Source organism: Vidua macroura, chromosome 3 (genome assembly GCF_024509145.1).
Source record: "Vidua macroura isolate BioBank_ID:100142 chromosome 3, ASM2450914v1, whole genome shotgun sequence".
Lineage (NCBI taxonomy): Eukaryota > Metazoa > Chordata > Aves > Passeriformes > Viduidae > Vidua > Vidua macroura.
In genome coordinates, this window is record NC_071573.1 from 54,096,926 (window position 1) to 54,123,522 (window position 26,597).

At 41.1% G+C, this 26,597-nt stretch overlaps 1 protein-coding gene across 4 annotated transcripts in view; it reads right to left on the reverse strand.

Annotated features, from left to right (window-relative positions):
* Nucleotides 1–22,379, reverse strand: part of TMEM181 (transmembrane protein 181) — a 34,034-nt gene extending 11,655 nt beyond the window's left edge. Inside the window, exons 1-8 of one of the 4 annotated variants that reach the window (XM_053973394.1) lie at nt 22,221–22,379; nt 10,500–10,603; nt 6,553–6,608; nt 5,165–5,255; nt 4,486–4,604; nt 3,295–3,414; nt 1,284–1,364; nt 202–301 (exon numbers count right to left, since the gene is read on the reverse strand). In XM_053973394.1, the coding sequence (XP_053829369.1) occupies nt 202–301; nt 1,284–1,364; nt 3,295–3,414; nt 4,486–4,604; nt 5,165–5,255; nt 6,553–6,608; nt 10,500–10,603; nt 22,221–22,351 (802 nt within the window). In that variant the 5' untranslated portion in view covers nt 22,352–22,379. Of the gene's footprint in view, nt 1–201; nt 302–1,283; nt 1,365–3,294; nt 3,415–4,485; nt 4,605–5,164; nt 5,256–6,552; nt 6,609–10,499; nt 10,604–10,798; nt 10,845–14,675; nt 15,201–15,320; nt 15,366–22,220 lie in introns of those variants that run through there. The other 3 variants (XM_053973391.1, XM_053973392.1, XM_053973393.1) reach the window with 3 other exon arrangements.
* Between the last annotated feature and the right edge of the window lie 4,218 nt (nt 22,380–26,597).

A 26,597-nucleotide genomic window follows, 5' to 3' on the forward strand; every position in this document is an offset into this window, starting at 1 on the left:
GAAGAACAAAATCCACCCACTCATTATACCCTTGAATTTGCTACACTTGGAAAGGGTTGGGTTTTTTTTAAATTTAGTTTTCTGAAGCTTTATAAACAACTGCTCATAAGTTCAAGGAGAAATTCTATTTTGTCTTCTCTTTTTTTTTTCCTGCTTCTATTTTAAAAAGGTGCCTTTCTAAAAATTCAAGGATATAAGTACCATTGTAAAGTAGCAAGAGAGGAAGTAGGATGGACATCCATTTCTGTTCAATACCCCAGTCTCTCATGGAGAATTTCCGCAAGGAATGTGCAAACAGACACTACAAAACAACAACAACAACTTGTAAGGAAGGAATACAGCCTTCAATGGCTTAACCAGAGCGAAGAGAGAGCACAGCACACTGCAAAGGCTGCTTCACGAGGCCTTTGCCACTTTTTACACAATTTGCAATGTAAAGAGAACACTGTAAATGGGAGCGAGGTCTCCTTGTTTCTATTTCAGGTTTGCTCACTGACCCCAATGCAAATTACCTAATTTCTCAAGCAAACTGAGAAGTAAACCAGCCAGTACCTGAAAAATCAACAATGTGTGAAAAAAAAGCTGTTGCCTCATTATTGGTCACACACTATCAACAATTTGCACTTGAACTCACTTTTTTAAAAAGCAGATTGAATTTTATATTCAAAATTACCTGAGCAACATCATCTGCAAGAAAAATGCTATGGAAGCATGCAGTACTTTGGTGTCTCTACTCTGAAAATTCAGGATTTTAGATTTTATTTTGCTTTTTTTTTCCAAACACTTCTTTTCCAGGAGCCAAGACAGGATAGAGAGGAGACATCATCTAAATCATAGCATAATTTAGGTTGTAAGGGACCTCTGAAGGTCATCTGGCCCATCCTCACATACAAGGCAGTGATAACTTTAATGTTAGATCAAGGTCAAACAACCCACACTCTGGCCATCCTATTCCTGAGCCTACCTACACTGCAAAATAATACTTTTCTTTAGCATCTCATCACAATTTCCTTTGTCTAAGCATTTTTTTTTCTGTTTAATCCAAACCCAGAGTTTAGAAAAACAAGTTTTCCCATTTATCTTATTTTCTTAATGTCCCTTCAATACCACTTGTAAAAACATAAAAGCAGCAACTACATAAGTATTTCAGAAACATTTTTACACCCATTCAGTGACATATCAACTTTGCTGCCTGGGGTTAAATTCCTAAACACAGCATTACAGAGCAGTGTTATCAGCTGCCTACATAATAAACTCCAGAAAAGCTGCAAAAAAAATCTTACCGTGACCATAAAAGTAAGAACTACAAAGACAAATCGGAACCATATTTCCACTTGTGAAAAGGTTGGATTATAAGTCTTCCACTACAAGAAAACAGAAGAGCCCAATGAGTAGTATTTTGACAAACTACCTATGACATCAATAATTAGCACTTTATTGCAGATACTGAAAAGTTCTTTCAAAATTCAAAGGAAAAACCAAATTCCACTATGTCACCATGGGAAAAATAAAGACAAATTTGTAATTACAGGACTATATGATAAAAAGATAAGAAAAGCGGCCTAATAGCCTTGCTTCTCTTTTATCCTGCCACTTCTAACATACTGCTGTCATATGTTGAAGCACTCTCAGGACAAATAGGATAGTCTTCATTGATCTCAACTTTCAATAAAAGCTTAAATGCCAATAAATTAATAAATCCAGTGTGTTGCTCTGCACTACCAAGGTCAGATGCATAAATTGATTATAAAGAAGTCAGAGAGGTACAGGGGTACTTCCTGTAAGGAGTCTATTTTGTTAAAGCTTACTCTCTTGTCTCAGAAGTTAAAAAAGAGAAAATCATGTAAAGGAAGGATAAGTAGCTTACCAGAAATACAGAAATCTTTACATAGGTTAAGGGGGAAAGCCTCCTTCTTCTACTCTAATTATTAGAAGGCATAAATATTAATTATAACATGTCAGTTTACATAAACTCTGCTCTGTTGACAATTTATCTCATACCTGGCATGCTTCTGAAGCCATTTTTGAAATGTAAGCTCCCTGGCACAACACATGCATGCTCTGCTCATCTGAACAACAAGCTTTACCTTTCAATGTATTAAATCTGTCAACCTCTGTCTTGTCTTTTTAAACTGTAAATGTAGAACGAAAATTATATGTAGAGAAACCTATTACACAAAAGGCAATCCATTGATTTCAACTGAGATCACCATAAACAATTGTAATAATGAAATAAATGTGACAATTTCAGTTGCTGCAGGAAGGTTTGGGTTGGAGTTTTTTTGGGATTGCATACAGGTCTGGCTTAAAGGCAGCCTGTAAAGCAAGATAAAAAATGGTACAACTATAAATGTACACAAACAGTGTTCTGTTTGAACACTGGAACTAAATAAAGGGTTTGTGAGCCTAGGTTTTTTTTCCCCTTAGAGCTTATTTTTAATTATATGCTTTATGCACTGGAGTATTAAAAATATTAATATTTAGAAAGTTAATTTGGTATATTAAAATATTTTTCCTTTACTGTAAGATTTTTGGCTGCTACCTGCTCTGACACACTGAATGCTATATACAGGTAAATAACCAGAGCAGCCTGTATTATAAACTTGGTTTAGTTCCCTTTTCTCCCAATTTCTTTCTGGAATCAAAAAATACACGATATAAGTGCTTTGTAAGCAATCTTTAGCACTATTAACTGAGATAGTTATTCCACTGGAGATCATTTGAGTGAATTATTTTAGTAACCTGCTTATGTTAGCTAAAAAAAAAAAATTCTCTTCCTCATAAGCACAATACGCCCCCAAAAAATCTCTTCATTTTCCTTTGAGTTAGTTAAACCTTTCTAGCCCTCCCTTTTATGAAGTCTGGACAATTTTGATGTAAAACAGGAGCCAGGTCTTCTAGTTTCTAGTTCAAGTTTGCTTTTCAGCCTCCCAGAGAGGCTGAAAAAAATACCATCCTGCATACAGGCAGCATCTCTATATGCAAATGCAGAAAACTGGATGTTCTAATCCAGCTTGCCTATTGTAAAAAGTATCTCCCAGCATTCAGACTAAATGTATCTATTACAGAATACAGCAGCAGTAATTCTGAGAGAATTATTTTTCCTTTTAGAGTTAAAAATTTGTCTTGACCCTTATCAACAGTAAATGCTATAACATCTCTGACATTAGTAGTGACAAAAAATAATTATGATGCATTTTTATGCTCAAAAATCTGATATTTTTTGTTACAGTTAAAGCACACTTCTACAGCATTAAAGAGACTTCTTTTACGAGACTAAACCTTTATACTTACTGTGAAAGTAATATTCTGGATGGTGTACGTTAACTTGTTTAGATCTTCAAAGCTAACAAATATGTTGTACTGAGTGTAGTTCAGGTAGCCCAGGTGAGCAACAATGATTTCACTGCATTTCTGTGAACACACACAGAGAATAGTACGTAGAAGTCTTCAAATTACTCCAGAATATGCACTGTTAGTATAGGTTGGAGAATTTGTTCCTAAATGGTCCAATATTGATGATATTTATTATATATCTCACCAATCTCAGTCAGTCTTATCAAAACTTTCTTGAAAGATACCAGAGAGAGCAGAAGAAACTGATAAAGTCAGTCAGGTGGATCAGTGGCTGAACAATAAACAGTGCCAGCTTTTCACTTGAGCTAGTGACAGCAACTGCTTGCAGCAGCAGGATGGAAGCAAATAACTCTGTCACTAACTCAGTCTGGTGAGAGGGGGCAACTAACTAATGTACTAACTAATTTTTAAAAGTTAACAGGAGGAAAGAGAAAAGACAAGTACGTTGCTCTCTTGGCTGTGTAATTAAATCTAATGGAGCAGTATTAATTAATTTCTGCAAATTTCACAGATATGTGCATTTATCTATATAAAAAGAAAACACTTATTTTACTATATATGCTTATCGTAAAAAATTCAGCAATGTCCTTCCTAAAGGATTTGCATCTGGAGAAGCTGTTTTGAATGTCTTTAAGCTTAAAAATTTCAGTGAAAATTATATTAGAATCTCCAAACATTTCCTCACACTGGCAAAAAATGTGGCTTTTTCAAAACACAGTTGCCAGCTGATGTCAAGCAGATTCTGCAAGGTGTTGGGAGAAGAATTCTTCTCTCCTCTGGAACCCCATATCAAATCTTCTGCTCCAACATCCCTTTCTTCAGTACTGCTAAACCTGTTTAGGTGACTGAACAGGACCCACTGCTTCACTGACAAAGAGCAACTCTAACAAGAAAGAGGGGTTTTTAACCGGCAATAGACACAAGTCACAGAAGTAAACAGAAAAACGATGGACAGGTAGGTGTGTTGTCAGCATTACTGCCTACACTGCCATTATAAATAAAACTGCCCTCTAGAGTCTTTCCCAAGATGTGTTTAACAGGTACATTCTTATTTGCAATGTAAAGTAGCATGCACACAGATTTAAAGAAAATGGACTACATCAGAGTTTTGTTTCAGCAAGCGCATACTTGTGCACAACTGAGTAACCTCGTCCGATTGTGAACTTGATTGTTAACGTATGGTGTGCTTCCATCCTTCACCACTCCCAGGACTTTGACTGTCATAGTCACATTCTTCTTGAGGGATCCTGAAATTAAAACAAAAAACATTCATCTCTTGCTACATGCAGAAATTAAATCTCAAATAGAAGTCCAAATCATTTAAAACACATATGCTACCCAAATACTACTAAGACTTACCCAGTTATACATTACTGGAGAAGGGTACAGTATTTTTATACATAGACAGTAAGTCACAAGCCCTGTACTGAATCTTGACAGATTAACAATTACTAACACAGTATTTCTCACATATATACAGGGAAGCTGTATTGAGAAATCGGTATCATTACAATCTACGCATCTAATTCCCCCCAGAATGAAGAAGGAAATACACAGACTATCTAGATACTATTGTTTTCACAAAAATAACAAACAACCTGTCCCCTGCTGCTGTTGCTTACAATTCAATCAGTGCTGTCCATGTCTTTACCAAGGGAGGGGGGTGAGGTGGAAGAAAAGCGTATCAGAAGAAAAACCCACCAACCACAGCCAGAAAGCAACAGGATCATGTGTGTGACAGATGGAATTAAAGATACAACAGACAGGTTGCTATAGCAGTTTTCTGAGAATTAGGTCAGATTCTCACCATCATGCTGATCCAACTCAACCACACAGGTCAGCCACAGCTGCTGGTTGTAAGTTGACAGTGGTGGTGAACTTAAATTAAATGGCTTCAGCTGTAAAAAAACCCAAAAGGTTAGCACCAGTCTTTACACTGTTACATGACATATCTGTAGTTACAACGATGAAAAGCATGTTAATTATGTTTGTGACAATGTTTTTGAGAAGAGATTTATATGTGCTATTCTGTGGGACAGTGTGATAAGCAGCTCACATGGAAGTTTTCCAGAGAAGTAGCTTAAGCAGCACATGTATTTTGCAAAGCAATGAAGTAAGGAAATGTACAACTACCTAAACCTTATAAAAGCAGCAGCAATAAAACAGAAAAGTTCAGATGTGAAAAACAAAATCCTGAGGCCTAGCCTAAACATAAGAAATAATTTTTAGCACTTTACATTAAAAGTCAGATTTGTGGGCCTTCATCTACTACACAATTTTAAATTTGTTAGACTATAATTACAAAAAAGCCCGTTTTTTACTAGGTTTTCTAAAAATTCCACATTAAGTTCAAAAGAATGAAAGGTATCATTAACAGATAAAACCTACACACAGGAAAGACTTCTCTAATTTGAAATCAAGATGTGCTTGAAAAAAAATAAAACCCACCCACAGTACTGTATCAATCCAAACATATATAGGTGACTGGTAGGTAAAAAAAAAAAAAAAAAAAAGTGTCCTAGTGTATTTAAAGGAAATGCACTTTAAGAAAAACCCACAACAAAACCTTTTCAGCCCTTTCACAAAAAATACTTTAGATATTAGGTTGACAATGAAGAACTAGACAAACAAAAATGCAAGGACTGAGAACCAAAATATGAAAGCACTTGAGAATATGTGAATGTTCCTCTTAGGAAGCCAGATCCCATGTCTTGGTCACATGATAGTGAACAATTAGCATGAAATATTTCTTTACAGATGATAGAAAGGGAAATCACAAGAGAGATGACATCAGTTGCCACTGAGTGCATTGTTTTTCAACGCATGTTCTCAATTTCTATTTCTGAACCCCTGACAAGAATCTCCAACATTAATTCACCAGGAAAAAATTCACATGCTTCTTTATCAGAAACCTCTGTGCAGAAACATGCTAGAAACCTCTACCTGACCTGCTCACAACAGTAAGAGACCAGAAATTGCTGCTGGGCTATTCATGAAGTAACACAGTGGTAGTACAATATTGCATGTTCAACTTCAAATTGGAAAGCACCACTAAGATATTCTGCAGTAAAAGCAGTAAAAGTTTAAATATTTAAAATAACTGGGGGGAAAGAGGGAAATGTAAGAGGGAAATGTAACATTACTAACATCAAATAAAGCCATTCCTATAATCCAACAATATTTATTAACTCTTACCTTTAGGCTATTATTTAGGTCAGTTCTTGCTACAGAAGTTTCAATTACATTAGGACCTACACAATATATAAGAAGGAAGAAAGAAAATAATATTTAAGTATACACACAAGTGATGATGTAAATATAGGTTTTCAAAAGACTGTACAAAATACCCCCTGCAAAGCAGGTAAATAGTATTCTACTTTTCAGATAAAGGGTAAAGCGCTCAGATATTTCAATATAATTTGCAAATTTGACCTGCATGTTCCTTTAAGCATCTCTGCCATGGTATTTCTACACATTATTAAATAAAGTAAATTTAAGTTAAGTTAAATAAAGTAAAGTAGTAGTTTTTTATTATTATATATCTCTATTTATCTATATATGTGTGTATATATATCTCCTAGGATTTTATGGGAATGCAGTCATGAAAGCACTCAGCTACAGAACCCCCTTGTTTAATTAGATGAGGCTGCTGAGGGCTATGTCCAGTTAAGTCATTAACATCTTTAAGGACAGAGACCCCCACAACTTGTCGGGAAACCTGTTCCAGTATTTAACCACCATTACACTAAGAAAAAATTCCTAACATCTAACTGGAATTTCTGGTGCTCCAGCTTGTGTTGCAGCTCTGAGAAAAGCCCCATCTTCTGCGTAACCCCCGATAAGGTGGTTCCAGACAGCTGTACAATTTTTCTTTAGGCATGCAAGAGCACGGGGTGAGGAGGACAAGAGGAATGCACATGTGTTTGTGTTTTTATGTACATAAAACACGAAAGAACTAAACCAGGAGAGTGACAGGGAAGAGTAGGAAAAGATCTGTGTCTATACAGCAGGTTGTGAAGACACACACAGAAGATATATAGCAGGTAGGGACATGAGCAAGACATATACACCTGTATTTGGGCCAGGAAGATCCCTCTGTCCAAACGGTCTCTCCCTGTATATATTTGGTCTGGCAATTAATGGAATTTTTTAACCCTCAAAATATGCTCTTTCAATCATAAACTCAGTATTATAAAAATTATGCAAGAAAAGCAGTTTCTCACACAGACCAAACGTTTCAAAGTTACTACAAAAAAAAAAAAAAAAAAAAAGAAAAGAAGGACATTTATAAATAAGCAGCATGGGATCGCTCTGTCCAAGATAGCTTAGCTGTCATGACAGCTCTAAACATGCAGCACTGCTTGGGCTCCTACAACCACTCTAATAACAATATTAACCATCTTACAGACTTAAAAGGAAAAATTAATAATTTCAGAATTCAATCATAGACAGAATTTCATATCAGAATTGCAGTGCAACATCACTAACCCACTATAAACTCAGCTCTGCATCATTGAACTTTTCAGCTCTCAAGTACATATAAACCAGATTTTTGAAAGGCATTTTTTGTATTAAAAAGCAAAACTGAGTTTCAGTAGGCATTCACAGTTGGTAAGTCATCATGTATCAATAATTAAGTCTTGACTAAACAAATAGAATTAGCTTTTTTTAAGGGTTTTTATTTTTTTAATTGGAAGATATGAACCAATATTGGGGCAGAGAAATCACAAAGTTCTTAAGAACAACAACCACACAAATAATGAAGCTCTAGTGCTATAACTGCTTCTTCTCTAGCAAGTGATATATAAAAGCTTTTGAAACAAAATGATGCTGTGGCTGCATTACTAACAAATTGAGACTAATTTAAATAGTTATTGTTTTTCTTTTAGTCTTGCTCACTTAACATAATAACAGACAAAGGCAAAGAACTACCCTGAATTGATGAACTGTACAGCTACAGAAAATGAGTTCTGCACCTTGGATTTTCTTTGAACTTGTCTCACCCCAAAGATAACACAGACCCATTGTGAAAAGAGAAAGAAAAGTGAGTGCAACTTGGAAAAAAGACCAAACAAGTCTGTGTCTGTTTTGGGTTACAGGAACTGTAAGAGCAGCATCCATCTCTGATCAAACTGCCTTGATTTCTCAGATGAAAATCAAGAGTTCTGCCAGGCTTCCCAAAACTGCAGGTATAGATGTGTGTGGGCAATGGCATATTTAAGTAGCACAGAAAATATGGATGTATCTCCCACACTTTCATTTACTTAGTGGGTTTGGTGAGCTTTTCTCAGACTGTACCCTTTAATGAGGGAGCATTCTCTTGTTAGGGCCCCTCCTTCTATTCACAGGAAGCAAGCAGCTGTCAACAAAAGCTGTGAGGAATATCACAGTAATTGTTCAGTGGGTCTCCTCCCAAGGTAAACAGCATTCTTTTAAAAACATTTAAGTTATAATAATGAACACTGTCAGCCAAACTATCCAGCAAACCAATCTTACAAGGACAAGAATCCCACAGCCATGCCAGGTCCTGAAGGGGATCACAGGCAAGGCCTGGGACCACAGCATGGTACTGATGACCAAGTGCTGCTTACAGTCCCCAGCAGCCAAGTCCCCTGAACCAAAGGTAACCATACCACCAGATTACCCTGCATGCAGACACAATACACCAGCACAGCTCCCTTTCAGGTTCTGCTACTGATTAAGAACAAAACACTCAGTTTTCTCTTCCAGGAGCATTGCTTTTTGCGTAGTCTTACATAAAACAACTTTCTTTCATTTCTTGCAGCCTGGCAGTGTAAGTATACAACTACAAATATAATTTAATTTTAAAGCCAAATAGCCCACTAAATTAAATAATTCCATTTTTCTCCCTTTATCATAAAATGCACTTTTGCAAATGTGTTGATGCAGTATTTTTGTGCCCAAATAATGCCCTTCAGCATCCTTCAGCAAGTCACAGGAATATCAGTGGTTAACCTTTATGAACTGAAAGCCTGTTTAGACCTTCAGCTGCTATAATAAATCAAAAAGCAGGAAAGAAAGTTTTATTTCACAGACAAATTTTATTATTGAAGGCTATTTTGAAAAATGTACTGCCTACAAGGCACAGATGGGCATAAAAAGCCCAAACAGCTGCCTCCAATTAACCCACCCTTCTTTCCAAGGCAGGCAGGTTTGGATGGCTCCAAGGCCTGGGAGCCCTTCTCACTCTAAAGGAGGTGAAGGACAGGGCAGAGGTAGAGATAACCCAACAGACAGATCAAAAAGTGTCAGAGACGGGCACAGGAGAACACACTGGACATGCTGAGTGATGTGGAAGTCAGCAGTAAAGCAGAGGAAGATGGTACCAACCTAAAGTAATTCTTATATGGGGGTGGGCTGCTTAATGAGTACCAATCCTTCCTTTTCCTTCTCCCTGTCACTTGACTTCTGTATTGATAAAGCTCTTCTGACAGCAGAGTATCAGTATATTTAACACTGACTTATTTTTGAAGTATGTTTTAGCCCTGGAAAAGCTCTCTGGCATGAAATAAAGGTCCAATACTTTTCAACTCCCTAGTGACACTGCATCTTTGTTGACCAGACTACCACAAATCTCTCTGATCTCCAGGATGAGTACCCAGGCACCATGTGCTTAGCCTCCCAGGTCATGTCAGGACTCTCACAAAGATCTTGGAACCAGAGACCTAAGCTCATATATGTTTGACAAGTGACGTTCATATTTTTACACTAAAATATTTTTTATTTATGTGGCATCTATCACCCAAACATTTAGAAGGCTTTACAAACAGTTACCAGTTTCCTCACAGGAAATCAAGTATTAGCACTACCATTTTACATATAGAAATACAAAGAAAAACAATGTAGCAGTCTGCTGAAAAATTATGTTGCAATGAAGCTGCTGTTGTTTCATTTTATTGACTCTCCCCTGCAAAGCAGTTGCAAATACCACGTCTTTGTAGGTAGTACTCCTATGAAAAAGTGAGATGGAAAAAACACTTCCTTGTCCCCGTCAAGACAAATGCTTCCTCAGACATCTCAGGAGTGGTAAGCTCATTAGCATTTAAATACATCTGCAAATACCAACAGATTTAGACCAAGTATATGAGAACTGTAATCTTCTAAAAAGACAACATCCTTACCTGCTATTCCTATGAAGACTGTCAGACCAAAACAAATAAAGAATACTACAAAGACCAGAACAAAATGCCTTTTGGACAGTGTATACAATCGCATCGGGGCCAGCCTACAGGAAGCAAAAGAAACCACAGAATTAGTGTCACTCATATTTCTAAAGGGACAGAAAATAAACCCCATTCATTCTTCAACAAAGAATATTAAACCAAACGCTGAGGTAACATGTAACACTAAGAAAAAAGATATTAATACTGCTTCATAGAGCAAAGATAACAGGAATTATTAAATATATGTTTGTACGCACACATCTGCGCTCCAAAATGTATGAACTTTGCCCTTTTTTTGATCCAAAGGTTTTCTATTGTCCTAAAACCTGAGCAATAGAAAACATTTCTTAAAGGGAGAAAAGGTTGTTTGTGTTATTTCATACATTAATAACTTAAACATCCAAGACCCTATGTCTCCTGCAATGAGAGCTTAATCTAAAGGAACAGACATCACTAACAACTCAATTACCTGCACAGGATCCTGATGAGTTGTCTAGACCCTATAAATATACTTCAACGTAGCAGGATCATCCCTAACAAGGAGTAGGGCAGAGCTCCAGATCTGCTATGTGTACATTCTCAGGTTGTGAACTCTTATCTGAGCTCCACCAAAGCTTGGGAAATAAAAACCTGAACTCAAGTTTGCTATTGGACACCTAAATACAAATACATGTACAAGCAATGACATCTCCTGCATTATGCGTTGCTGGTTATCAGTACCTTAAGGACAAAACAAAGGGGCAGGGGTGTGGGTGTGCATTGCAAATACCAACTGCATTCCCTGGAAAACAGGTAAGTTCCAGTTATGTTAGCCTAAGGGAAATATGATCAAATAACTAATTTTACAGAAGGTGGACAAATCCACCATGTTTCAAAATACAGCAAACATTTCCTCTTGAGATACACCAGAACTGAGCCACCACATTCCTGACTTTCTACCGCTGCTTCAGGAGGTATGATCATAGGAGTCTGTACAGTTTATATGGGAAAGCTGTAGGACTGCGGGGCTGATGGAGTAGTGGTGGTGTTTTTCAATAAATTTGTATGAGCACCATTATGGAAAGAAATGAAACCTTAAAACTTTAATGACAGTGCTCCCTTTTAGCTTGGAATAAAACTTCTTTCTTCTTTTCACCAGCTGAATGGTGCTCTTACTGGTTCACCACATTAACAAAGAATTGCAGAAGAGGTGGTGAAATCCTTCCCATAAGCCCAGCCTGAACTCTGGGACCAGGTATCATGTGCTGCACGGATGGCAGCCCTTAAAAGCAAGGCAAACAATTCACTTTAAACCAGTACAAGGATTTATTAATAACAATCTCTATTTTCTTTGAGAATCACTGCATTTTCGCCAAAGGATGCACTACCAAAACCAATTTGTATTATTTCTTTACTGTAAAGTTTGAGAGATCCAAATCTTAATTTATTAACAAAGGAGGTGGGGAAGGGAGGAAAACCCCACAGAAGTAATGAGAACTGCAAGCAAGTAGCTGCAAATGTTACGAGCCTGCACAAACTGGCTGTGCAGGACTCCAGGCACAGCACCTGCTTGCCAACACACCTTTACACACAGCAGAAACTCTGCATCAGTCTAGAGGTAAGAACAGCTGATTGTACAGCCAAAAAAGGCTAACCATACATGAAATGACCAAGTAATTACCATATAAAGAATATCAGATCATCACACGGAAGCCTCACAGACAAATAGTGTTTTAAGTTGACTTTTAAAAACACCAATTAATAGAGGCATTTCAAACCAGAACTTGTCTGCACAACTTTTGCAGGGATGTAACTGCAGTATTTTTCTTATATCAATGTCTTAAAACCTCAGCCTTCACACACTTAAACTATGTTAAAGCTATTAAATCTGTACTAGTACTGAAACAATTAACTAAGGTGCATTCTTCCATCAGCTCCACAGGCTCCTTCAGTTCCAGAGATGACCTGGTATTCCCTGTATACCTGAGTACAGCAAGTATGGGATATAACCTTGAGATACCAAAGTATTAATCATAACAAGAAAATCTTTGACATATAAAAACAGTACATAAAATGTGGACATGCCTAAATTAATTGTAAGAGTTCAAGCGGATACCAAATGCTTGGTAATGCATGGCAGAGCACAAACACTGAGGATCTCTCAACACAGGAAAGTCCATGGGTTGAGCACAGCTGACAACTGTAAGGGTATCATGTTTGCAGTAAAGCATAACATATACTTGTGCCGTCTGAACAGCTCACATCTGGGCATCCACTTGACAGCAACAGACTGATGCAGGATACTTCTGACTTGCTGTGCATGTTCTTGGTTCTTTTGATAAGTTTCCTAATTTCAAAGTATTTGCAGACATTTCAAAATGCATGATGTGGACATGAAAAGCAGCTCCTTCTTCACATTCCTTACAGGAAAGCCACCAGTTCCTCACCCAGCCAAGAGTGTTACTGGCAATTAGCACCTTGGTTTACTCATAAGCCAGAGCAGATGTGCTTGTGAGCTTTTGAAGAAACACGTTCCAGACATTGGCTCATTCTTTATTCCAGCTGCTCTCCAGATGGTGCAACACCTAGTAGTTGCAACAGGTAGGTGTACACATGCCTACCAACAGGGATGCTGTACCCAGCCAGGAGTGGAGACACACAGAGGAGGGACACACCCCATGTTTTCCTTTCATTCACACCTGTACTCCTCAAGTCTCATTTAAGCCACTAACTGCATGTGCTGCTTTAGAGGTCAGTAAGGCAACGTGAACACTTGTATTAACAGCAAATGTAAGAACTCAGCCAAATCTTAACTGCATTTCTCATGAGGGCAAACCACAATTTACAGCATTCCTATCAGGTGATGCACGCTCCATTGCCCCTCACCGCAGCCGCAGAACTTCCTTGTGTACATTTAAGTGCCTCGTTGTACCTGTCACCACCTGACATACAAAGCAGGTAAATTCACTTTCCCATGAGTTCATTGTTTAGCACCTGCCTTTTGGAAAGAGATTATATAAAGTTCATGAATATATATAAGTGCAAGTTGGTGATGCCCCATTGGCAGCCTCTATCTTACATTTGAAATGCCCAAGAAAGAATGAAATGTTGGAAACACATTTATGGGAAAATCAAAAAAGATTCCTCACTCTGGATGCACCTGCTCAAACAAGAGAAGAACTGTGCTTCGCTTTACCAAGCAAAGTGGAAGATATTTAATCAGCCCAACCACACAGCAGTCCAAAGCTCAAGACTAGGCATCCAACTGTCTGCAGGTCTTTCAGGCAGCTTTTACCACCTACACTCAGCTTTACCCTAATTCAGAGTGGTTTATAATTAACTTATGTCTGAATCTGACTGCAAAGGAGGAGAAGACACTGAGATACAAACAGAGAAGTAGTATACTTACACATCTCAAATAGCAGTCAGTAAAACTAAACTGCTCTAGTGCAGCCCGTGACAGAGTTAACTTTGGAAACACACACTCATAACTACTGCAATCTTTCAGTAGCTGTTCATACATGAGATGTAAAGGTGGGATACATCTTGCTTTTGGAGTAAAGTTTTGTCTCAAAAGGGTCAGCAAAATGTTTCTCAGGATATTCCTCATCTTCAAATCACTTCAAATCATGACTGCACAACAAAGTATTTAATGAAGACCATAATGAAAAACAGAGCCTGTTATATAACAATTTTCACTAAAGACTGACTTTAAAGAAGGGAAAGCTGTGGTGAAACTGAGATTAAGCAGTAGGTAGGCACAGAGTCGATATTAAAATCAGAAATAACTCACTTTTATGCACAGCAGCTTTTCTGAAATCCTAGCCTCAACACCTCTGCCTCCAACTGCTCTTCTCTATTTTAGGCTCACACCCAAAAAGAACCATCAAACCCACTTTGATTTGAATAATTATATATATGCTACCCACATTGACAGTACTGAGGCTATCCATACACCCTGCACTTGCTCATGGTTTAAATACATTGCCTGCTTTGTTGTCCCTCAGAAGACCTTGAATTTCTTCTTGCAAATGTATTCCACAATAGCTAATGAGGCAGCACATGACTTTACAAAAAGAAGCATAAAATTAACATTGTCAGCACTATATAGAACTTCTACATGACAACTGACAGATAAACATGGCTATGCTTTACCTTTGCATGTGTGCACTGGGTGGATTTGGCTTTTTGGTTTTTTACTTGTTGTTCATTGTATTCATTTAAGTGTGAATAATTAGTCACAGCTATGGCTCTGTCCATGCCTAGAAATATCCGGGAAAACAAGGTTTTCTTTTTCCTTTAACAAACAATCTGAGATCGAAGATACCGAGGGCGGGGGGAGGTTTTATTCGCCATATAAAAGGCAAACTCACAACGTTCCTCTAAAGAAAAGGACAGTCACCCTCGGGGTCCTGAGTGGCGAACCACAACCTCAGAAAGATTCATTTAACCCTCGGCGAGCTGTTTTCCTTAACGAGGATACCGAGTATAAACTGAATTAGACTCAGACTGCCCAAAGCGATTGAGGGGCCTCCCTCCCTGGAGATACTCAAGACCCGTCAGGACACAATCCCGAGCCACGCGCTCTAGGAGTGACCCTGCCTGCGCAGGCAGGCTGGACCAGACGAGACGGCCAGTGACCGCGGTCCCTTCCAAGCTTGCCCGTTCTGTGATTCTGCGAATGAGTTTGTTCTCCCGGACCCGGACCCGGACCCGGACCCGGACCCGGACCCGAGCGAACCGGCGCCCCTCAGGCTCGCGCGCCCCCCGCGCCCGCCGCTGCTCCCCTCCCCCACTCACGGCTCCATCGCGGCGCCGCGCGCGCGCTGCCGGCACCTCCTCCGCGCGCCGCCGCCGTGGCACAGCCGGCGCCGCGCGACGCCTTCCGCGTGCGTCACCGCGCGGCCGCCACGCGGCCCCGCACACGTCACGGGCCCCGCCGCGCCCCGGCCGCGGGGGAGCTGAGGGTGGGGGGGAAGAAGCTACGGCGAGCCCGAGGGGACACGCGCCCGCGCTCCGCCGGGGCGGCGGGAGGGAGTGCGATGCGGTGCCAGTGTTTCTTTGGTGAGCCGGCTTGCAGCGCGCGCTGCGGGTTCAAATCACCGTAACACAGCGTCAGGGAACCAGCTAGGTTGGAAAAGATCCCCAAGATCATCGAGTCCAACCTATGACCTAACACCACCGCGTCAGCTACACCATGGGACTGAGTGCCACGTCAGTCTTTCCTTAAACACCTTTAAGGATGGTGACTTCACCATCTCCCCGGACAGCCCGTTCCAATGTTTAATCACCCTTTCTGTGAAAAAAATCCCTTCTAATGTCCAACCTGAACCTCCTCTGGTAGAGTTAGAAGCCGTTTCCTCTTGTCCTGTGTCTGGTTCCCTGGGAGAAGCAACCAACCCTCACCCTGCTCCAGCCTCCTTTCTGGTGGCTGTAGGGAGCAATGAGGTCTCCCCTGAGCCTCCTTTTCTCCAGACTAAACACCCCCCAGCTCCCTCAGCTGCTCCTCACAGGACTTGTGCTCCAGACCCTTCCCCAGCTCTGTTGCCCTTCTCTGGACGTGCTCCAGCCCCTCAATGTCCTTCCTGTAGTGAGGGGCCCAGAACTGACCACAGGATTTGCGCTGCAGCCTCACCAGTGCCGAGTGCAGGGGGACAATCCCTGCCCTGGTCCTGCTGGCCACACTATTGCTGATCCAGGCCAGGATGCCCCTGGCCTTCTTGGCCACCTGGGCACAGCTGGCTCATGGTCAGCTGCTGTTGACCAGCACCCCCAGGTCCTTTTCTGCCAGGCCACTTTCCAGCCACTCTTCCCCAGCCTGTCGCACTGCCTGGGGTTGTGACCGAAGTGTAGGACCCAGCACTTGGTCTAGTTGAACGTCATACTGTTGGTTATGAGGCCAAACATGTCATTGCATCGGGATAACAGCAGTATTTTCCATATTTCTAGTGTGCTTTATCAACTTGTGCTGTAGCAGTAGCAACCTGCAACAGGTAGCAGAGGGAAATTAAACCATATAAATAGAAAATACTTAGGCAGAGAAGTGGTTCTGAATCCAGTCTAAACCCATCCATTTTAGGCAAAAGGCCCAATGCGACATATCCATGCTGAACATGCACATGTTTAGTGCCACCTGGGTCATAAACTATTTTGTTTACCAGTTCTTTCAGTGGAATTAAAATGCTGTCACTGCAGTCATCTGCACGAAACTTTGTGGTATTCAAGGGATGTGATTGGTGTGTTGTGTTTGCAGAGAATTCAGTCAGCTCACGGGCAACAGAAATTAAATCCTAGGAGTAAGCGACTACTTTACACACACTATGTAATAGAAATCTCTAGTTCATACCTAACAGTGTTCTGTTCTCGCACAATGTTAAGATAAAGTTGGATTTCTGTTCTGAATTTATGTTAAATGTCCTAAGACTGGGCAACAAAGATTGACAACCTGGGTAGTGATGGTAAAGAGTTGGAAGGTATAAGGGTTAGACAAATTATGTTTTGTACTCATTTTTGATAGCTCTAACATCTGCTCGTAGAAAGTCAGCACCGCAGTTACTAAAACATGTGGGAATACGTGATGTGTAGTGTTGAATAAAATTCAGAGTAACTGGCTGGCTTTGGTGTTTGTCATATACAGAAGGCAGAGCGACTTCAGGATGACCCCCCAAAGAAATGCTGAGATAGATCAGTCAACAAATAATTTTAAAATTATCTCTTCAACAGTTAAATAATTTCATTAAAAGCTTACTTAGATGATACTTAGTCTTATTGCATTTCCTTTTTAAAAGTACTTAGGATTAATATTGTTCATTTTATTCCATTACTCTGGGGGCAGTTATGTCATTACTTATGTCATTACTGTGGGACCCAGTATGACTCTTGTGTAACACCACTGAACTTAAAAACATGCTGGGAATTAATTTAGTCATTGATACTGGTATTTATCCCATCACTGATTTACAGCACTGATGATCATTTAGTAATCTCATAAAAATAGCTGCCTTGAGAAATACATTGTACCAATTGATGAAGAAAAGGTGTCCATGCATTTTTAATCAATGAGAGTTTAAACTGTAGACAATTAACTGGGGGGGGGGGGGGGGGGGGAAATAAAGCTTTGAGTAATCAGGACAACTTAACAAAGTATATCTGCTCAGAACAAGTTATCATCACTGCCAAGCCACAATTGGTCATTAGGTCATGGATGACTATGACATTCAATTGTGTTGCTTTCAGCTCACTTCAGGATTCTCCAACAAGTTCTCCCTGGCCAGAAAATGATGGAATGGTGCTTACAGCATCTGTGACCATTCCCAGTGTTCTGGGAAGCATGGTTGTGGAGTTACGACTCTCTGGATTTACACTTCTATTTATGTGCACACAACTGAGCTGTTCCAAGGACTGTTCCAATCCCTCTGGCACGCAGGTGTCTCACTAACATAAATTTATTATCTTCAAACCAAAACTATGTTCTCCTCATTGAGTAGGTAGGAAACTTGAAGCACAGAGAGACTGAGCCTTGCCAAAAGTCACTTGGAGAACAGTGTGGGTGGCAGAGCTTGAAATCCAGCTCACTTCAGTTAGCCATAGGACCACATTTCTCTTTGCCATTTACCAACTTACAAAGGGTTGTGAATACACTGTAAACGTGTACATTTAGTGCTATTTTTTGTGGAAATTTTGGCACTGAGTTTACAAACTAAAAACTTGGAGGGAAGACACTGTGAAACTCCTCTCTCTTCACAGAGTCAGTCAGTCTCTCTCTGCTTCTTCCAAGAAGGTGCCACTCAGTGCCTTGTCTGACCTGCTCTGGGATGAAATAGTGCAAGAAGCTGCTGTCTGCCTCATCGGTTGAAGGAGCTGGACAGTGTGTGATGAATGAGGCTTGCAATAGAAGCAGACTGAGCTATCAATAGGAGGCTGAATACTCGCTCAGCTGGGATTCTACTTAAACTGAGCACCTTAGCACTAAAGCTGTACTTTCATGGGCAGATTACACTTTCATGGCTCACACCTACAGTTTCAGTGACAACAGGTGAAATCCAGCCTCTCTCTAGCTGGAGCTCTTTCAATTTTGCCAGCACTCATGTTAGTGCAGTAGACTGCTGAATCAAATAATGGAAGTCATCTGAGTTAAAGGTCACTTAGGAATCAGTTGATCAGTCAATGTGCACATAAAAGATTAATTGTGGGCAGATGAGGAAAGAGCAGAAATGTGTGACCAGGGAAATGAGAGCTAGGATGGCTTTTTCCAGCCACAGAACCAGCTTATGGCAGCTTAAAGCAATCATGAAGCTACAGTGTTAGTCTCATCCTCTTCTTTTTTTCAAGCCTTCTGGCCCTAGCTATATACTTCACATCGGGTTCATTCAGGTTCTTCCAATTGCTAGGACCCTGCAAGAGCAAGAGAAGGGTACCAGCTGTGGCTCAAAGCAGGCACTGACAATCCTGCCTGGGTCAAGGCTGAAGGCAGCATGAACCTTCCAGGAATTTGACTGCAGATGTCCAACAAGGTCTTGTTGACCCCACGGCTTCTCACAGACTTGCACTTTAAGCCCTGGTAGAAGATGTATATTGCTGTGAATAAATGTATATTTTATCACAACAGCCATCTCTAGCAACTTCAAGTTTCTCCTCAGAAGCACAGAGGTACCAGTTCTCTAAGAAAAAATGAACAGCTTTTCTTTATTGCTGAGTCAAATGATGTGGTATTCTCTGGTCTTTTTGCCAGAGGAGCAGAACAACAGTCAATGAAATTTTCCCCCATGGTTTGAAGATTGTCTATGTAACATCAAGCATTAATTAAAGCTGCAAGTTAAAAATACTTTTTGTGATGTCCTAGATATAGTCTTTTCTTTTTGATGTACAAAATGTCATATTATTACATGATAGGAGTTTAAAGTTTATCCCTTGTGTAGAGCAGGGCAGATTGAAGGACATTTATCTCAGTCTCTGTGTATTACTACTAAATTCAGCATCAACACTGTGCTTCCCTATATAAGCTGATTGGCCAGTGGGACATGTTCGTTAACCTAGAAATTGATTTTTCAGGAATGCCATGTTGCAGTTATGCAACTCTGATGTCAGACCACAATCTGGCCACCCTCCTGCTCTCTCCTATCAGATAGACACTTCAATTCCTATCAAAATGTTTCCAGCAAGCTGAACTCTTCAACACCAGCTAGGTGATAGAGTTATGAAATTCTCACTGAAAAATATCTGTCAGCTGATTGGGAAGCTTAGTGTATTCTGGTAAGCTTTGGTATCTCATTGCTAGCATGTCAAAGAGATAAAAATGTGTTTTAGTAAAATTGGTAGTAAGCTGTTTTCATACCAAGTCTACTCAAAATGGCTTAGAGAAGCAGGGGAATTGTCATCTGCTGTCAGAGCAGTAAGTCTCTACATTACATTTCAGAGTGTGCTCATTTATAACCTGACCAAACATCCTGAGTAAAACTAAGAGGGACAAGAGGATCAAAAATCTAATTCTCCTTCCTGTAAGTGGGAGTTGCCTGTAACAAGAATGCATGGTTGCATCAAGGAACCCTCCTCCACACCAGGAATCTAAAAAGCATGGTGCCATTGCTACATCCATCCACAGTGCTTGAAGGGAAACACTCGCCAGAACAGCAGGTATGCAGTGGCAGTAACAGAAACTCACTTTACACCAGGTCACTTAGATTAAGATCTTGGGAATGCAGAGAATTACTAGCATGACTTGTAAGTCAGGAAGTATTATTTCCATGCTAAGAGTCCAATGTTACTCCATTCCATTCTAGATGACCGGCAGCTGATACCTCATTGTCACTGAAGAAAGGGCAATCTAGCGCTAACTCTGCAGGCTCATTTGATTCACTGAGGTAGCATCTTTTCAATGCAGAAAGTCCCTCCATACACTCTTAAGGTCATAAAAATGAAATAATAATAGTTTATCTTGGAGAGCTCAAGATTCTTCTAGAAATAGAGCTGAACAAATGCCTCTCCCAGGACCTCTTATTTGTTAATTCAACAAGTTAATGTCTCCCCTCTTTCTCCATTCCAGTGCCAGTATTCCTTATTGCACTGCCAGATGCACACAGGTACATTTCCATCACTCGTTATCACCTCCCATGGCTTCTCACACCACACTCAAGTGTAAGGAGCCACTGTTTTGCCAGGAAAGACCATGGTTTTATTAGACTCTGCCAAGCTGTCAGGCAGTGTTTCCAAGCTCTGTGACTCTGTAGTCTTTGATGTTGTGAATATGAGACAAACTCAATCTAATGGACCACCTGCCCCTTCACTGAGAAAAACTGCATTCTGAAGTCAAATGACTTAAGCAGAACAGCTGGGGTACTCTGCAGAAGCAGACTGCCCAGATGCACAGTAAAATAGAGCTGAAAGAGACCTTACAAGGTACCTCATCTTTCCTTCTGTCTTAGGACAGCATCTGCCAGATCTAAGAATTTCCTGGCATGTGTTTGTCAAAAGTTTTTAAAACCCTCCAATGATGGAGATACTGGAGTCTCTCTGGATAATCCTTTCTTGTAGTGTTTTGCCATCCTTCCCATTCAGATTTTTTTTCTTGATATCTAACAAGAACTTTTATTGTTTCAATTAGTATTACTCTGTAATGTTTTGTCCAAGATGAACATAAAGTTTCTCTTGACAGAAATTCCTATTCTTCCAACTTCAATGTTTGTTCTTTTGGGGGAGTAATCTCAAATTTTCCTTAAAGCAATGCTTTCGAGACTTTTGATTATCCAGATCCCTGTCTTATCCTCTCTTCCACTGGCAGGCCCTAGAAAGTGTGGTGTTCAGAACTGGATATAGCTTGCACTAAGGTCTGGAGTGTTGACTCAAGTAGGTGGTGTAACTCTCACATCTTATGCTTCTGCTGTACATTTACCTTTTTCATGTGTATAAGAAAATGTCATTGTTGAAAGAGATAATTTTATAAAAGATTACAATTTCTATATCCTTTTAAGACAAAAATGTCATATAACTGCTCCCCAACTTGTATTTGTGTGGCTGAACAGCATCCGTTCTCTGCATAGTTCCCGGTACCTGGTTCTCCTGATGTTCATTGTACTTTTTCGGAACCTTCCTCCAATTCAATTCAACCTTCTTTCAATTCATTTATAACCAAGGCGTCCGAAACCCTTGGAGCCCTTCCTAGCCTTGTAATCTCAAACCATCTATACTCACCAGCCATCACTGGTCAGTCACAGAAACAGCAGACAGGGCAAGGCTCTGAAGAAATGTGGGTGTAGCCCACGCAGTGTATCTGTCCCTTCTGACCTCAACCTTTGCCAACCACTCTCATTTTCCTAATCTATTCTTATCCTGTTCCAGGATTGTTTCGCGCCTGCCTCTAGAGCACATCCTCCTCGCTTGCTACGTCAATGGAAAAGTCGTAGCACAGAGGGACGCAGGTGGAAATTGCCTGTGTATTGATGTTAACAGGTGAGGGCAGGAAGAGAGGCGTGGGGCTGTCTTGTCTGATCGGGGGGCGCTGCCAGAGCACATCCCCCGGGCGGAGCAGCGGCCCCTCCGCCGCCTGCCTGCGGGACCCGGGCGCCCGCCTGGAGCAGCCCCGGGGCCGGGCGGCCGCTCCCGGGCGCTCAGCCGGGGGCTCCTTGTGCGATGCCCGGCACCCAACCCCTCCGCTCGCCCCCCGAGACGGCCCCCGATCCCGGCCGGAGCCGCGCCCGGCAGTACCGGTAGTAACGATCATCCTTGTAGGGCGTGAGGTCCTCCTGGATCTCCCGGTACGTCTCCCGCACCCGCCGGCAGAAGCGCTTGACCTCGCCGCACAGCGGGCTCCCGAAGGCGGCGAAATCCGCCTCCATGCCGCCCACGCCGCCGCCTCAGGCTCCGCGCTCCGCCATGGAGCCCCGCCGGAGCCCGCCGGCGCTGCGCGGCCGCGGGGCGGGGGCGGCGCAGGAGCCGCAGTGGCGGCGGCGGATGCGGGGGGGAGCGGATGCAGGAGCGGGGGATGCAGGAGAGGGGGATGCAGGGAAGGGGGATGAAAGGGGCCGAATGCAGTGGCCACCGATGCAGGAGAGGGAGATGCAGGGACGAAGGATGCAGGAATGGGGGATGCAGCAACAGCAGGGGATGCAGGGGCGGAGGATGCAGGGCGGGCCCTCCGCGCACGGCCCGCGCCCTCGGTGGCGACGGGAGCCGCTTCAGCACCACGGAGAGGGGCGGCCGGTGCCGGGAAGTAACAACGAGCTCGCATTACCCCTGCTAAAAACATCTCTTTTATTATTGTTATTTTTTAAATAAAACTGTTTTGTTCTCAAAAGCATACCAGCTCTATGTAAAATAAATGCCCTGATTTTTATTGCTTCTTTTCCCCAACGTAGCAGGTATGAAAAAGAAACCCTATGCTAAATCCGATTTTCATGGTCATGACACTGTAAATGGTCCAAAACTAAGAATGATGATGCTGTTTACATTGTCTAAATCTAGAAACTCGGAACTGAACTCTAGTCAGTTCAAAGAGCGCCATGTTAGCTTCATTCATATGAAACTTTCCTTCAGAAATAAATTCACATTTAAACTCGTTTAAATTATTCAATCAATTGAAGCCTTAATTTCCACTAACTAATGGCAGCGATGATATCCATATTAAAAGTAAAAATTCCATCACTCTTGATATGCAATCATTGGGTCTAGAAGGTATAAATATAGAAGTCTTCTGTACTGCTTCTCTCATGTAAATATCTTTCCTGTTGACATTCAGGAAGCTGGGCTGGGTTATTTGCCAGCCTTGCCCTCAGTCTGTATTTTATCATGCACTAAGACTGGATCATGCATTTTTACTTAAGTTGATCTCTCACAAATGTGTGCTGGCAAGAGCTACTGGCAAGTTACTCCTGGTGGTGCAGTGGGAGAGGGACAGACAACTTATCTTCCCCAGCAGGTGGGGGAGAAAGGGAGAGGAAGGTTAATCTCTGACTGAGAATTTCTATTTCCTACCTATGAATATTTCTAAGCTTGAGAAAACATAGAAGCAGCATAAAAGCCATGTGCACATTTAAGCCAGAGACAAAGTTTTTTTTTGGTTGGTTTGCTCATTGGTTTGTTCGTTTTTCAAGGGCCCAGAGCAGCATCATTCCAGACACGCAATGTTCTTTGTTGTGCTGAACATTATCTAGGCTGGCTTCCAATGATGTTTGTCTCCCTACACCTCAAATGCCATGGGAGGGTTCCGCACCTTCTATGGAAGGCTGGCAGGTTACTCACAGAGAAGGTGCTAGCATTGACCACATATTAACCCACCAACTTCTGCTATCAAAAAACAGACAGCGTTTCAGCCAACAAATACCAGATATTACAGGATTAAAATTAGGCTTGTGAATAGCAAAACTTGTGGGAAGACACAAGCAACTGTATATTCCCATTGTGGTCCACATTAAACACTCAAAAGACTCTAAGGAGGTCAAGAATGCATTTAGAGTCTCCAAAACACTTCAACACATTGATTAAACAAGCAGTATTCAGGGTTGTATGCAATTCCTAAGTAACATTTTTAAGGTAAAAAAAAAAAAATTAACTTGCAGCCAAACCTTTTCATCAAAGAAATTTCAGGTTTCCTTATTTTAGTAAACAAGAAAAGCATATTTTTAATATTTTAAAGTGTCTGTTCAATATTTTTAATATATTTAATATTGAACAGACACTTCTATTAAAACTGCCAATCTATTTTCTTTTGTGAAGATCTGATATCTGATGAATGGAACATTTCAGCTTGCTGCACTTACCCCAGCCCTGCAGACCTAACAGATCATGCTTCTCCCATGATTGGCTGTCCGTCTTTCCTGTCCAGTGCAGTCACAGCACAGACTGGGCTGTATTTGAAATGTGTTTGGTTCTGCAGGAAGCACAACTTAAGTCAAAGCAAAGGGAGGCCAAGGTTTCATAGACAGCTTCGAAAATAAGATGCAAGAGTAACCAGCAGATAACGTGCACTGGGGCATGACTTACCCAACTCATTTCAGGATACCCCAGCTCATCTATCCAAGCACAGCACCTTCTGTGTCAGCCTGATTTTGGTGATTTTCATAGCACATGATAAAAGAGAGGTAGCATCAAACCACATCTAAGAACAAACCAATCTACTGATTGTACTGCTGAGAGTCTTACAAATCTCAGTTAAAATTTAAGCATCTGGAACTCAATTGATCCCCTGAGTGCTTCTGGACTTCATGAGGGAGAGAAAAGCCCTAAGAGTCTAAGACTAAGGTGTGATCAAACTCAGCATCTGCACTGCATCGTATCACACAACCTGGAAAGAGTTTATTTTTGAGGGTGGAGCCAGTCAGAAGTCCCCCTTCTCATTTTTCTTCCTGGTTCTCCCCCTGTGTATAGTGAGCCTTTTGCAGCATCAGCCACATGTATTACATTGTGGTAGTGGGTAAATACAAAGCTTAGCAATCCGTGGAAAAGCACCAGGGTTATTACTCTGGACTATTTCAGAAGCAATAGCTGGTGCTGAGAAGTTAAGGGAATAAATGCTGCCAACTCAAGTCCCCTTCTTTCCCCCTTTTTTTATTTCAGTAAAGAAACAAACCCCTCAAACAAACAGAAGTCCTCCTGCTTAACAAACACTTTCTCCCTCAAAATTGTTTTGAGACAGAGAAAGGCAGTAGTGGCAGCTGCTGGCTGAAAGGAGCGATTGCCTTTTTCCTTCCAAGTGGAGTTAAGGATGGGTGCATCAGATGACACAGAAACAAGCACACATCTGCACTGACTGCTAAAGTAAGAGAACCTGTGCTGCTGTTACACAGCAGCATTTATGCCCCTGAGTCTCACTACATGTGGGAGTTGTCACTGAGTATCCCCAAACTGCAGAGTAGAAACCATACTGAGCCCCACAGAAAACTTGTGACTTTGGTCCACCTGCCCTGTTATTCACTGCTGCCTTAACTCTGGAAGAGAATAACTCTTGCCTCAGGCCATCATGGCTTCACTGCCTTCTCCTGCCAGAAAAGCGCTTTGTCACAGCTAACCAGCGATGTGACGATGATGTGACTCAACTGTTGTCACGGAGCCCTTGCTGTGCATGAAGAGGATCGCAGCAGTGTGCTGGGGACAGAAAGGTGACGTTGCTCGGCAGGAGGGTGATGTTCACTGTGATGCAAAGCCTCTCATTTATTTGAAGAGGTGGCATAGAAGCACTGCTGGGACAGCCCGTGACAGATTACCCATAACAAATCATCTCTGAGCTGCCAGTGGCTTTGGAGTCACAGCTGCTCTTGTCATCCCTGGGAGGAATAAAGCTCTACACAATTGGCTGCAGCTGGCAGTCCTGACCCTCACAGCAGCAGCAAGAAAGACTCATTGCTCTCTCCCTGTCTCTTTGGAGATGAAAATTCCCTGCATCTGTCCTGCTTTGAAGAGATGTGAGGACAAGAAAATAAAATAAGATTTAAAATCTCTTTTGATCAAAATTGAAGAAGAATCTCTTGTGAGGTGATTTCAAGGAAGACAAAGAGGAATGCTGATCACACCTGTTCATGCTCTGTGTCCGTCTTAGTATGGCTGGGTTGTTTTTCTCTTGACTGTCACGTTGAGAGCAATGGGAAGACTGAAATGGGAGCATAACTAGATTGCCTGTCCTATATATAAATTAACATTTTATATGGTCTTTCACTGTGATTATTTGCATTCAAATGTCAACTGCACTTGGAATAATAATTACCAGTGGCATTTATTAACTTAAATATCCCACAGGTATTAAAAGGAATATGACTAAGGGAAATAAAAACTGAACAACTTGTGATATCTAGATAATAACTAGTGAAGACTTTAGACCAACTGCATATTTTTAACTGCAGTGACTTTTATTTTAGTTATCTTAGTCCATTAAATAGATCACCATGTTTACTTTTCAGTTCTCACACAGCATATTGCTGCAGGCGTATTTCAAAGAAAATTTTAAACACTGTGTTCCAACTAGATAGATGTATTTTTCTAAAAAGTTTCACAATGTTTGAGAAAATACATGTAATGACACATCCAACAGTTTTACTATGCCTATTTTAGGCAGAACACCTTTGTTTTGATTGTGAGATGCCTATTACTCTT